Here is a 13,775-nt window from a genome sequence, read left to right as displayed (position 1 = left end):
CAGTTCTCTTTCTACAACCAAGCCCACCATCAAATTCATTATAATAATGATGACTTCACCAAAATTTTATATTAAATAATTGAGATATTTGATAACAGGATATTAAACCACTGTCCATGAGACTTGCTTTTTAATAATTTGAATTAATTGCTGCATGATTTTATGGATCGGCTTTGAAGCCTGATTCTGCTACTTACTAGCTTTGTTACTCAACCTACTGAAGCCTGTTTCCCTTTTGCAAAAATGGAAGTAAAACTGAATCAGCCTCAAAGAGTTATTATGAAGAGTATGTAAATAATTCATATAAAAGTGTGCCCTGTATAAGGGCCTATACATAAGGAACAAATATTTCATTGAATGCTTTTTATTATAGTAAGACTTCTTTTCTAAACAAGGAGAATAATTAAGTTGAGAAAACTGAAATCTTTTGATTGTTAAGAAATGCTAATGCTTTTCATTTTTTTAGCTTAATTAAGCCATACACAAAATTATATATAATTAGGTCAAATCATTACACATATTTTAGAAAATCAAAGATCCTACTAAAATCAGTATAGGTTCAATAATGCCCTTTACATAGTGATCCCCTATTATCCTCCTGTTAAATGAAAAGGTGAAGTTGCAGAACTATTTGTTCCCTATTGCGTAAAAAATAAGAGGCTATGCGTCATTTACATACACGTGCAAAGCTTTGAGAAGAAACTGAACAGAGGAAAATCTCTGCAAAGGTAGTGGGAATAAGGATAGGAAGGATTTTTTTCCTCACCAAATATCTTTCCATACTGTTTAAATTTTTTAGCTTAGGCTTACGTTCTTGCAATTGTTCAGAAGTAGTCAAAACGTTTTCGGTCACACGATACAGGCTTTCTTGAATTTGACACTTTCTTCCTATGTCACCTAGAAGGTTGGCACAAACCACTGCAAATAGATATAATGCACTTCCTCTACAACATTCAACGTACATATGAATGTACAAAATACATTCATACTTGAACTGATAACTTCATTAAAAAGTTAACAAAAGTCTTTAAAGAAAAAACTGAAAGGAATATAAAATTAAAACCACTTTAATTTTTAAAAACTGAAGACTTGGCTGGGCGCAGTGGCTCATGCCTGTAATCCCAGCATTTTGGGAGATAGAGGCAGGTGGATCACGAGGTCAAGAGATCGAGACCATCCCGGCCAACATGGTGAAACCCCACCTCTACTGAAAATCCAAAAAATTAGCTGGGCATGATGGCAACTGTAGTCCCAGCTACTAGCGGGGCTTAGGCAGGAGAATCGCTTGAACCCAGGAGGCGGAGGTTGCAGTGAGCGGAGATCCTGACACTGAACTCCAGGCTGGTGACAGAGTGAGACACTCTCTCAGAAAGAAATAAAGCAGAAAATCTGAAGACTTTAAATTTTGCCTCAATGCTTTTATACTGTGTATTTACACCTAAACCAGTTGAGCCATATCAAAATAGTTCTATATTATCCATGATACCATAGCAACTTGTTCATCTTACATCAAGCACTAAACAAATGCTTTCCTAGAGTTTCCCAAAACTATCTTTATACTGGAATATATTACTTGTAATATACTCTTCTAAACCAAGACAATAGTTGAAAAACTCCAAACTGGCAAAGAAGCATTTTATACCAGAAAATATTTTCCTACCACAACTCAGCCTCAGGATTATTTTTAATACAAAAAGTTCTAAACATCAGGTACTCTTTAAACATCAATGAGATAGTCAATGAAAACAGTCAGATTATTATTAAATGTTAACAAAAGCTCCTTTTTCTGAACTTTCTTGCTATTCAGTGAGTATCTTCACCAAAAAAAGTGGCATTTATATTTTTTGAAATGTGTTTACAAACATAGCTTTGTTTCACAAAATTCAAAAATACAAAGCCTCCATTCAAATCATAAAAATACCAATTATCTCATCTTAGAATCATTGAATACATGCAAACCTGCTCTTTTCACAGAGAGCAATGGGCACTTTCAGAGAACCAAAAATCAACCTTAAGACTGGTAAGGCGGCATCTCAGAAATCAGAAGGTTTTACAATCAATGAAAGTTACTGTTTGAAAAACAAAACAAAACCAACTCTATCAGACTTCACAAGAAAATATACTCTACATATTTCAGAGGTAAATCATATGACAATTGAGACATGAAGATGAGTATTCTAAGAGCCAAAATCTCAGATCAAGTCGTCTTCAGTTAATGAGAAGCTTACAATGAACAATGTTTTGTTCTAAGAAAGATTACTGAAATGAGAATTATTATCTTTATCAGAAATCATATCTCCAGATTGATATAGCCCTACCTCTACTCACAAAATGCCTTAACCTTCAATAGATGCTTTTCTGGCCCAGTGTGGTAGCTCAAAAAAAAAAAAAAAAAAAAGATGCTTTCCCTAAAACAGAATTTTTCCAAATTCTATATACAAGAGTAACAGTGTCTCTCCAAATTATATCAGAACAGTCAATTCAACTCCCAATTTACACACAAAAAAAATTTGGCCAGCAGTGGTGGCTCACACCTGTAATCCTAGCACTTTGGGAGGCCGAAGTGGGTGGATCACCAGAGTTCAACAGTTTGAGACCAGCCGGGCCAACACGGCGAAACCCGTCTCTACTAAAAATACAAAAATTAGCCAGGAGTGGTGATGGGCACTTATAATCCCTGCTACTCAGGCTGAGGCAGGAGAATCACATGAACCTGGGGGGCAGAGGTTGCAGTGAGCCAAGATCGTACCACTTCATGCCAGCCTGGGCAAAAGAGCAAAATTTCGTCTCAATTTAAAAAAAAAATTGAGACAGGGTCTCACTCTATTGTCCAGGTTGGCATGCAGTGGCAGGATCATGGTTCACTGCAGCCTCAATTTTCCTGGGCTCAGGTGATCCTCCCACTTCAGTCTCCTGAAAAGCTAGGACTACAGGCACATGCCACCACACCTGGCTGATTTTTGTATGTTTTGTAGAGACAGGGTTTCACCATGTTGCCCAGCCTGGTCTGGAACTCCTGGGCTCAAGTGATCTGCCCACCTCAGCCTCCCAAAGTGCTGGGATTATAGGTGTAAGCCACCACACCCAGCCTAAAAAAAATAAAAAATAATTTAAAGGTTTGGCACGATGGATCACATCTGTAATCCCAGGATTTTGGGAGGCCAAGGTGAGAAGACTGCTTGAGGAGGTCAGGAGTTTGAGACCAACCTGGTCAACACAGTGAGACACTGTCTCTACACAAAAAAAAAAAAAAAAAAAGAAAAGAAAAAAAGTAGCTAGGCATGGTCACATACACCTGTAATCCTCAGGAGATTGAGGCAGAAGAATCCCTTGAGTTCAGGAGTTCAAAGATGCAGTAGGCTATGACCACACCACTGCACCTCAATCTGGCCAACAGAGTGAGACCCCATCTCAAAAAGGAAAAAAAAAAAGAAAAAAGAAAAAGAAACAATTGTTAAAAAGACGTCATGTCTAGACGTGCAATCTAACTTCAAAATATGAGGACGACATATTTCCTACAATCAACAAAAGCAGCTGTGGCCTCAAAATCTAAAACCAAAGACAATTCAGAGTATTAAATAAAAGGTTCGCCCCTATCACAAATTGAACAGGAAAATGAACTTATAATTCCACTGAATAAGACTATCTTTCTCTGCTTTTACAACTGCTTCCTCACATCTACTATAATACTAGATTACATAACCTCTCCTGCCTGGCTCAACTCAATTGGGGGAAAAAAAATCAAGGTTGTTTTAGAAAAAATATTGTTTCCAAAGTTTTGGCCAGCTACTGGCTTCCTAGAGTCCTCCTAAAACAGAGCTCCTCTGCCTAATGAATCCCAGAATCACAAAAGCCATTCTCCCCTAAGTCTGACATTACTAAAGACCAAAAGTGCTATATACCTTATCGAAAAACAAAAACATACGACGAAAGTATCATTTCTTTTTGCTTTTCAGAGCTAGAGCTGGCTGTGGTTCTACAGAACCAGCTGTTTGCACATACAACCTCCATAGCTTTACTACTTGGCCACTTCTTGCTCATCCTGGATGGTTAAACATGGAGTCCTGAAGTCACCTTTGCAGAAGAAATAAGAACACAAGTAGAACAGTCTCAAAAATCAACACCTCACGTCTCCAGTCAGCTATTCTACATAAGCTTCCATGCTTCCTTAAAGCCTCACCATGCAGCTTGTGCTAGGAGAGAAAATGCAATTAGGAGAATTTAATCCATCTTTCCACTAACTTATCACACATGTCCAACCCTAAATCAAATAATCACCTACCAAGTGTTTATTTACCTCAAAGCATGGTACTGTGCAGAAACACAAGTGTTAAAGCACTATCTTTATACCACGGAGTTTATAATCTGTCTAATATACTTAAACACCAAAAAACTCCAAATGACAGTATTCTAAAAAATGTTAGAGTAAGTAAAACCTCAGAATTTCCCAACAGAAATACTTTGTTCGATATTCATCAAAAGTAGGCATCAGACCTTTTTTTTAATTATAGGGTTAAAACTCAAGTGGCTGACCAGCTATTATACAATAATTAGTTGCACTCAAAATCTATTGGGCATAGCTGCCATACTGGCCTTAGCTCTGCCTTCAGTGGTAAAAAAAGAATTAGTACTTTCCTCCACCAAAAAGCCTTTAAAATATGTGAATGCTATATTTTTTACAAAATTATAACCTGAAATGGCCGGGAAAGATTTCATAAATGAAAGAGAGTTCAAAGGGCATAAGAATGGCAAAGGGTATTCCAGGTTGGGAGTAAAGAATAATTGGAAGTAGGAGGTCAGGTGAGGAGACCAGTGTGACTGAACCATACAATTCAGACTGAAAAGCAATGAATATAAGACTGGCTAAGGTAAGTCTCTGTCAGACTATTTTTTTTTTTTTTTTTTTTTTTTTTTTTTTTGAGACGGAGTTTCACTCTTGTTATCCAGGCTGGAGTGCAATGGCGCGATCTCGGCTCACCGCAACCTCTGCCTCCTGGGTTCAGGCAATTCTCCTGCCTCAGTCTCCTGAGTAGCTGGGATTACAGGCACGCGCCACTATGCCCAGCTAATTTTTTGTATTTTTAGTAGAGACGGGGTTTCACCATGTTGACCAGGATGGTCTCGATCTCTTGACCTCGTGATCCACCCGCCTCGGGCTCCCAAAGTGCTGGGATTACAGGCTTGTCCGTCAGACTATTAAAGAACATAAATGCTAAGGTTGCATTTTTAATTGTTTTGATAGCCAACAGGGAACAAAGCAGATCCTGAGACAAATCACAGAAAGTAGAGTTTTTAAGTGTATGAAATGGACTGTATTATGAACTGAATGTTTACGTCCCTTCAAAATTCATATGTAGAAGACTTAACTCTGAATGTGACGGATGCCCATTGGAGATAGGGCCTTTGAAAGTTAGTTTAGGCTAGATGATGTCATGAAGTGGGGCCCTCATGATAGGATTAGTGCCAGGAAACATCAAAGAAACAAAGAGTGACACTGAAATGGTAATAAAAAAAAGACCACCAAAAAACCAAGTCTAGGACCAGACAGATTCACAGCAGAATTCTATCAGACATTCAAAAAAAAATACGTACCAATCCTATTCACACTATTCCATAAGACAGAGAAAGAGGGAATCCTCCCTAAATCATTCTATGATGCCAGTATCACCATAATACCCAAACCAGGAGAAGACATAACAACAACAACAAAAACTACAGACCAATATCCCTGATGAACATAGATGTAAAAATCCTTAACAAAATACTAGCTAACCAAATCCAACAGCATTAACAAAAAGATAATCCACCATGATCAAGTGGGTTTCATACCAGGGATACAGGGATGGGTTTAACATATGCAAGTCAATAAATGTGATACACCACACAAACAGAATTAAAAACAAAAGCCACATGATCGTCTCAACAGATGCAGATGCAGGAAAAGCATCTGACAAAATACACAATCCTTTTATGATTAAAACCCTCAGCAAAATCGGCATGTAAGGGACATACCTCACTGTAACAAAAGCCATCCATGACAAACCCACAGCTAACGTTAATACTTAATGGGGAAAAGTTGAAAGCATTCCCTCCAAGAATTGGAACAAGACAATGAAACCCACTCTCACCACTTCTATTCAACATAGTCCTAGCCAGAGCAACCCGACAAGAGAAAGAAAGAAAGGGCATCCAAACTGGTAAAAAAGTCAAACTATCGCTGTTTGCTGATGATATGATGGTACCCTTACAAAACCCTAAAGACTTCTCCAAAAAACCTCCTAGAAGGTTACAGTGAGCCAAGATCATGCCACTGCACTCCTGCCTGGGAGAGAGAGCGAGACTCCGTCTCAAAAACAATAATAAAGGAAAAAGCTCCCAGAATTGATAAATGAATTCAGCAAATTTTCAGGATACAAAAGTAATGTACACAAATCAATAGCTCTACTACACACCAACACTGATCAAACTGAGAATCAAATCAAGAACTCAACCCCTTTTAAAATAGCAGCCAAAAGTCTAATACTTAGAGATATACCTAACCAAGGAGATGAAAGACCTCTATAAGGAAAGCAACCAAACACTGCTGAAAGAAATCAACGACACAAACAGGAACATATCCCTTGCTCATGGATGGGTAGAACCAACATTGTGAAAATGACCATACTGCCAAAAGCAATATTCAAATTCAGTGCAATTACCATGAAAATACCATCATTCTTCACAGAACTAGAAAAAAAAAAATCCTAAAATTCATATGGAACCAGAAAAGACAGAGCACAGCTAAAGCAAGACTAAGCAAAAAGATCAAATCTGGCAAAACTGTGCAGAAACACAAGTGTAAAGCACTGTCTTTGCTGCCACAGAGTCTATAATCTGTCTAATATGCACACAGTAAACAACCAAAAAACCCCAAATGACAGTATTCTAAAGAACGTTAGGATAAGTAAAACCTCAGAATTTCCCAACAGAAATACTTTGTTCAATATTTACCAAAAGTAGGCATCAGACTTTTTTTTAATTATAGGGTTAAAACTCCAGAGGCTGAGCAGCTATTATACAATAATCAGTTGCACTCAAAATCTACTGGGCATAGCTGCCATACTGGCCTTAGCTCTGCCTTCAGTGGTTAAAAAAAAAAAAAGGAAAAGAAACACAAGTCTAATATATATACAGTAAACAACCAAACATCACATTACCTGACTTGAAACTAGACTGTAAGGTCATAGTCACCAAAACAGCATGGGTACTCGTGTAAAAATAAGCACACAGACCAATGAAACAGAACAGAGAACCCAGAAATAAACCCAAATGCTTAAGAGCCAACTGATCTTCGGCAAAACAAACAAAAATAAAAAGTGGGGAAAGGACACCCCATTCAACAAATGGTGCTGGGATAACTGGCAAACCACATGTAAGAAAATGGCACTGGATCCTCATCTCTTACCTTATACAAAAATCAACGGAAGATGGATCAAGAACTTAAATCTACGACCTGAAACTTGAAAAATTCCAGAAGGTAACACTAGAAAAACCCTTCTAGACATTGGCTTAGGCAAAGACTTTATGACCAAGAACCCCAAAGCAAATGCAGCAAAAACAAAGATAAATAGATGAGTTCTAATTAAACTAAAGAGCTTCCGCATAACAAAAGGAACACTCAGCAGAGTAAACACACAACCCACACAGAGTGCAGGAACATCTTCATAATCTATACATCCAACAAAGGACTAATCTCTAGAATCTACAAGAAACTCAAACAAATTAGCAAGAAAAAACAAATAATCTCATCAAAAAGCGGGCTAAGGACATAACAGACAATTCTCAAAAGAAGATATACAAATGGCCAACAAATATATGAAAAAATATTCAACATCAATAATGATCAGGGATATGCAAATCAAAACCACAATGCCAGACTACCTTACTTCCACAAGAATGGCCATAATCAAAAAAAATAAAAAAATAACAGATGTTGGTATAGATGCACTAAAAAAAAAAAGACACACACTTCTACACACTCGTGGGAATGTAAGCTAGTAAGACTATGGAAGACAGTGTGGAAATTCCTTAAAGAACTAAAAGTCGAACTACCATTTGAGCCAGCAATCCCAGTGTTGAGTATCTAACCAGAGGAAAAGAAATCATTATATGAAAAAAATACTTGCACACACGTTTATAGCAGCACAATTCACAATTGCAAAAATATGGTACCAGCTCAAATGTTCGTCAATCAAGTAGTGGATAAAGAAATTGTGATATACACACACACACACACACACACAAAATAGAATACAACTCAGCCATAAAAAGGAATGAATGAATGGCATGCACAGCAACCTGGATGGAGTGGAGATGATTATTCTAAGTGAAGTTAACTCAGGAATGGAAAACCAAACATCGTACGTTCTCACTCAAAAGCAGGAGCTAAGCTTTGAGACATAAAGGCATAAGAACGATACACTGGACTTTGGGGACTCAGGGAAAAGGATGAGGGGAGGTCAGGAACAAAAGACTATAAACTGGGTTCAGTGTATACTGCTTGGGTAGATGAGTGCACCAGAATCTCACAAATCACCACTCAAGAACTTACTCATGTAACCAATTACCACCTCTTCCCCCAAAATCTACAGAAATAAAAAATTTTTCAAAAAAAGAGAGAGATACCAAAGAGCACACAGGAGACCCTCCCACCATACACACACATACACTGAGGACACAGTGAGATGGTATACCTCTGCAAGCCAGAAAGAGAGCCCTCACCAGAAGGCGACCATGCTGGCACCCTGATCTCAGGTTTTAACCCTCCAAAACTGTAAGAAAATAAATTCCTCTTATTTAAGCCACCAAATCTACAGTATTTTGTTATGGCAGTTCAAGCAGATTAAGACAGATTGGAAAAAGAGAGCAAATGGCAGCAAGAAGACCAAGTAAGGAGACTACTGCAACGTCCAATAGCAAAGCAACAGATTACATAGCCATCAATTAGCTACAGAGAAAAATAAGCTACCTCACCTGGCCCCCAGATTCTTAGAAGTTATATTCAAGAACCCTCACTATCCATTTCCAAGGTCTTTAGTTTTGCTGCTTCACTTACCAGCTATTCTCATCGTTGCAATTCAAGACAGATCTTCAAGAAAGCATTAGAAATTATTAAAAACAGAGAAGCAGAGACAGAGTAGGACAGAATTCAGTAATCTAATAGGTAACATTTAAAAATAAATCTAAGTTTCTGTTCATTTTGAAAATTTACCCCATTAACATTTTAAATAATTGTCAACAAAACCATTGATTTCCTACAAATTTCTGAGGGAACTGTCATCTTTTAAAATTAATAAATCTTACTAATTATCGCTTAACTAATTATCGCTTGACTCAATTCTACCTTTTATATACATATATTCAATAATATTTAAATGTCATGCTTTCTATTTTTCTACTAAAATGTGTCATGCCACCAAAATATGAGTCTCTGGTTTAAGACATCATCTTACCTGATCCACTGAATTGACTGCTTCCCAGTGTGGTTGGTCTAGTTTTCCCACTATTAACAGGTGGGGAAAACATCTGCAAAATAATCCAAATGTTATCTGTTAGTTCTGAAATTCTTCTACCTTGCAAACAAAAGTCCACCAAAGCCATCAATCAGTTACTGTATTTCAGAGGGAAGTTAAAATAAAATTGGAGATACTTTCAGATCCAGAGAGGCAAATACACTGAGTGATACTAATTCCTGATTAATTGGAAATAATGGTTACATATGTTCTGAAAACCCTATCATTTACATAGAAGACTCCAAGATTATTAAATTTAAGTAGTATATTATTACCCTTGATTTACACTGTGGAACTAAGTGAATCTCATTACATTTACATTACATCTTAATATACACATACAGTCAAAATCATGGCCAATTAAATTACTACATACAGTAAGGATTATAACTGAGTTGTATAAAGCAGGTATAGGTGCTACCTCCTAACAGCAGTTAATGAAGGAATTAAACCCATTAAAAATAAAACCAGTGGGCCCTTCGGTTTCAGTTGATTTTTTCTTTTCAGTTATTTCCTATGTTAAGAACATAGTAAGTATACATACACACAGATAAATAAAAGTACTCTGCTCAGAAGGCTGGAAATTCTAGATCTGGACTGCCTTTCTTGTAGCTGACATCTTTCAGGTACCATAAACTACATCTGATATTAGAGAGGAAAATGGTGAGGAGTGTTGAAGAAAACAACAATACTTTTTCATATAAAGTACAAGATCCCTAATAATCATCCGGGTCGGAGGCTGATTCAACCAAAACTCATAATTACATTGTTCTCCTTTTAACCGGTTAAATCAAATGACCCCTCTGGCATTAAGTTTTAAATCTGCAAGTCTAGACATTACATCAAAGTTCAGGTGTCCAATTTGGGGGAGCTGGACTCCAGCCCTGAGAACTACTGCTCAAGCAGAAAGCAGATGGAGTTCACGCTGCCTAGTCTCCACGTTGCTTCCCCCCACCCTTTCTTTTTTCTTTAAAAAAAAAAAAAAACCCTCTGCAGAACCCCAAGATGCCGTGGAAAGCTCTCATACCGCACTGAAGTCCAGCAGGTCGCTCAGCTCCTTGTCGGTCCCTATAGCGGCCATGCGTTGTTGCTGGGGATTCATCTTCGGCCACTTCTAGCAAGTCCTAGGGCAGAGCAAACGGGCTCAACGAGAGACCACCGAGGCCCCAAATGTGTGAGGGGCCAGAAAGAGGTACTGCTGAAGACGAAGAGCGCTGGGGGCGCCGGTATGACTTCCAAGACCCGGACTCGCTCCCACCGCGGCGCGAGCAGGGGGCGGGAGAGCTCAGTGCCCGCGCCGGGTCCCCGAATCCACGCGTTCCTCGGCGCGGCCCAAGAGCGACGCGGCGGCTCCCGCAACTCGCCGCGTCTCCCGCAAGTTTCCGAACCCGTCTCTGCCCCCTCCCCGGCGCCCCCTGCTCCGCGCCGCCGCCGAGTGCTCGGCGCGCGGGGCCCGGCCGCGGCTGGCGTCTCGAGGAGCGAGGTGAGGGGCAATTCGGCGTCCAGCAGCGGAGCGGCGGCGAGCGGAGATGCGAAGTGACTCACTCGCTCGGCAACAATAGAACTGACAAGTTGCAGGGAACGAGCCGCTCGCAGGCCCGCGTCTGCGGCCGCCGCCGCCGCCCGGATGTCCCCGGCGGGCCCAGGGGGTCGGAAAGCACCCCCAGCGCATCCAAGGGGCGTTTTTAAAAAGAAAACAGAAACGCCGACAACTAGTCTCGCTCTCGTCCGGCGTCCTCCTACCCAGGCTTGGCCTCCTCCCACTTTTGCTGCCTTGCCCGGGACCTACGAACAATGAGCCTGGCTCCGCGGCCGAAGCCGCCCGATCTCCCGCGCGCCCCACAGCCTGGGCGCCCGCCCGAGTCGAGCGCCGAACGGGGCGCACAGGCCAAGCGCGCCGCCAGCGGGCCTGAGCGCCCGCGACTCGCGCCTCCGCCCCCACTCCGCTCCCCAACTTGGAGGGGACCCCAGGTCTGGCACCGTACAAAGGGGCGCAGAGTTGAGGCGCGGGCCAGGGGCGCAGAGTTGAGGCGCGGGCCAGGGGCGCCCCCGCTCCGGCAGGGACGCCGCGGCGCCCCGCAGCCCCCAGCCCTGCCCCGCCTCCCCCCTCCCGCTCACTAGCCCGCAATTACCTGCCGCCCCGTCTCCGCATCCAACCACCCCGATTAAAGTTCACTTTGGCCAGGAGAGCGGGCTCGGGCTTCACCTTGTACCGCCCAGCGGCTCGGTTCACTTTGCCCCGCACGAGCTCTTGGGGTCTGGGCGGGGGAGGCGGCTTTCGGGCCTGGACGCCCCTTCCTCCTGGGGCGGGCGGGCAGTTAAACCGAATAGAACTTGTGGGTCTCTTTTTTCGCTGAGGCGGCCTCAGCACCGCGCTCGGCTCGCCTCCGGATCCCTCCGCGCCGGGAAGCGCCCCGGGTTAACCCTTCCTTCCCCGGCCCGCTCCGCCGCCTAGGAAGTGGGGCCAGCAGAGGGGGTGGGGAGTAGCCGGCGGAGACGGGGGAGGAGCCGCGCCGCGGCGGGTGGACAAAGCCCGCGGTCGGGTGAGGCGGGACGGAGCTGGGGCAGGCGGGGAGGGGCTGGAGGCGCTCGCAGGCACCTTGGGAAGCAGGCCCCGACCGCTCGCCGAGGAACCCTCGTCCGAGTCCCCTGGGAGCGGGGCGGCGGGCACCGTGGGCGCCTCCTCGCGTCGGTCTTGTTGGGTCTTGGACCCCGAAGCGGAGCGACGAAGACACAGCTGTGGGAGCATCTGGATCCGCCGCCCAGGCTCCCGAGCCTCCCGGAACCCAAGGCCGCAGAGGAGGGTTCTTGGACTTCAGATGTTGTCTTTAAGGGTTAGCTCAACTGTTTCCTCTTCCAGAAAGACTTCTCACTGCTTGAACCATTTTCTCCTATGCTTTCCCCTACTGTTACATGCAAATGCATTCAGAGTTTGTATATGGTAGTATTGGTTACTTTTATTCTTTTTTGGGGAGACAATTTGATCTGATATTCTGTGTGTTTCAATCTCACCTCTTCAGTAGTGGAAAACCTACAAGGGCAGACTGTGTCTCTTCCTACTTCTGTGAGCACATTATGATGGTTTATGCAACAATAAATGCTTATTGACTACAGATTTATTTTCTTGGCAATGCATGAGATTGTTCCAGCCAGGATTGCTACCCTAGGTGGGCTAGTTTTGACACATCTTGGAAGCTTATACTTCCAAGACCAGAGTTTATCTTCTTGTGTGATCTATTTCATGTCTCCAGTGCCAGAGGATGTTAGCTCATCAGAGAACTATTGGATTGGAAGGGATATTGGAGACCTATGATCCAGTGGTTTTCAAATGTCTTCTTATCCAGGGAGTGTTGCCTTCAAAAATCTTAGTGTGAAATAGATAAAAGAGAGAGTGATAAATTTGTTCTTCTTACATAGGCTCTGGAGGAGGGACTCACACTCATTTGCCTCCATGCCCCTACCATTCTCTTCTCCACCTTTCCAGATGTAACCCAACGTATCACTGGGGAATACAGAATCTGCAAAGCATATGTAAAAATTGCAATCTAGTACAAACTTCTCATTTGTACAAACTGAGGCCCACAGAGGAAAAGTAGTTTGCCCAAAGTCTCATGGTTGGTAACAAAGACAGAGCTAGGACAGACTCTTTACCCAACTCTGCTTCTACCAGGGTGTCTTTTCCACTTTACCATAGTGTTTTAACAGAGGCAGAAATAAGTGAAATTTTAAATTAGACTGTTAACCAAAACATTGCTGAATGCTCCCCACTTTCTAACCTGTACCTTCACATTCCCCATTCTGTGGTGAGCCCCAAATAGGAAAACCTGCTCAGCCAGCTGCCTGATTGACTGGCTTAATCCTCTAGGGCAGACCATCTCCCGGAGACATGTTAGAAGGCTTAGACTTCATTAGGCAATTTCACTGAATGTGTAATGAGGAAGAACCATTTAACTTACCCCAACAATTCCTTCCAGCCCCCATTAAGCCTCTGACCCATGCTTAATACCCCAGTTCATGAGATCTTTGCTAAGAGCACAAGTGAGCAGACAGCCTAGGTCTGTGGAAAATTCAGATATAGGGTGAGAAGGTGAGATGACACAGGAAGGCTTTAGATTCTGTGATCTACTTTGGTCACTATGAGATTTTGGTAAACTTCCCTATTAATTTTTTTAAAAGTTGGATATGCTAAGATTTCCTCTGAAACTGAGACCCAAAATTTTTCAC

The 13,775-nt window shown here is 42.0% G+C and overlaps 1 protein-coding gene across 15 annotated transcripts in view; it reads right to left on the bottom strand.

The window, feature by feature from the left end:
* The window catches only part of DNAH6 (dynein axonemal heavy chain 6), a 359,634-nt gene extending 347,750 nt beyond the window's left edge, over window positions 1–11,884 (bottom strand). For all 15 annotated transcript variants that reach the window (XR_010343231.1, XR_010343232.1, XR_010343233.1 and 12 more), the window contains exons 1-3: window positions 11,684–11,884; window positions 10,579–10,675; window positions 9,492–9,564 (exon numbers count right to left, since the gene is read on the bottom strand). Coding sequence is in view for 12 of the 15 variants with exons in the window: in XM_064377854.1 (XP_064233924.1) it covers window positions 9,492–9,564; window positions 10,579–10,653 (148 nt within the window). In the remaining 3 variants the exon portion in view is untranslated. The remainder of the gene's footprint in view (window positions 1–9,491; window positions 9,565–10,578; window positions 10,676–11,683) is intronic.
* Window positions 11,885–13,775: the final 1,891 nt, after the last annotated feature.

This window comes from Aotus nancymaae, unplaced genomic scaffold (assembly GCF_030222135.1).
Source record: "Aotus nancymaae isolate 86718 unplaced genomic scaffold, 86718_ANA_hifiasm-v0.15.2.pri h1tg000017l, whole genome shotgun sequence".
NCBI lineage: Eukaryota > Metazoa > Chordata > Mammalia > Primates > Aotidae > Aotus > Aotus nancymaae.
Note: the sequence above shows the minus strand (reverse complement) of the source record. Positions and strands in the feature narration are given on the sequence as shown.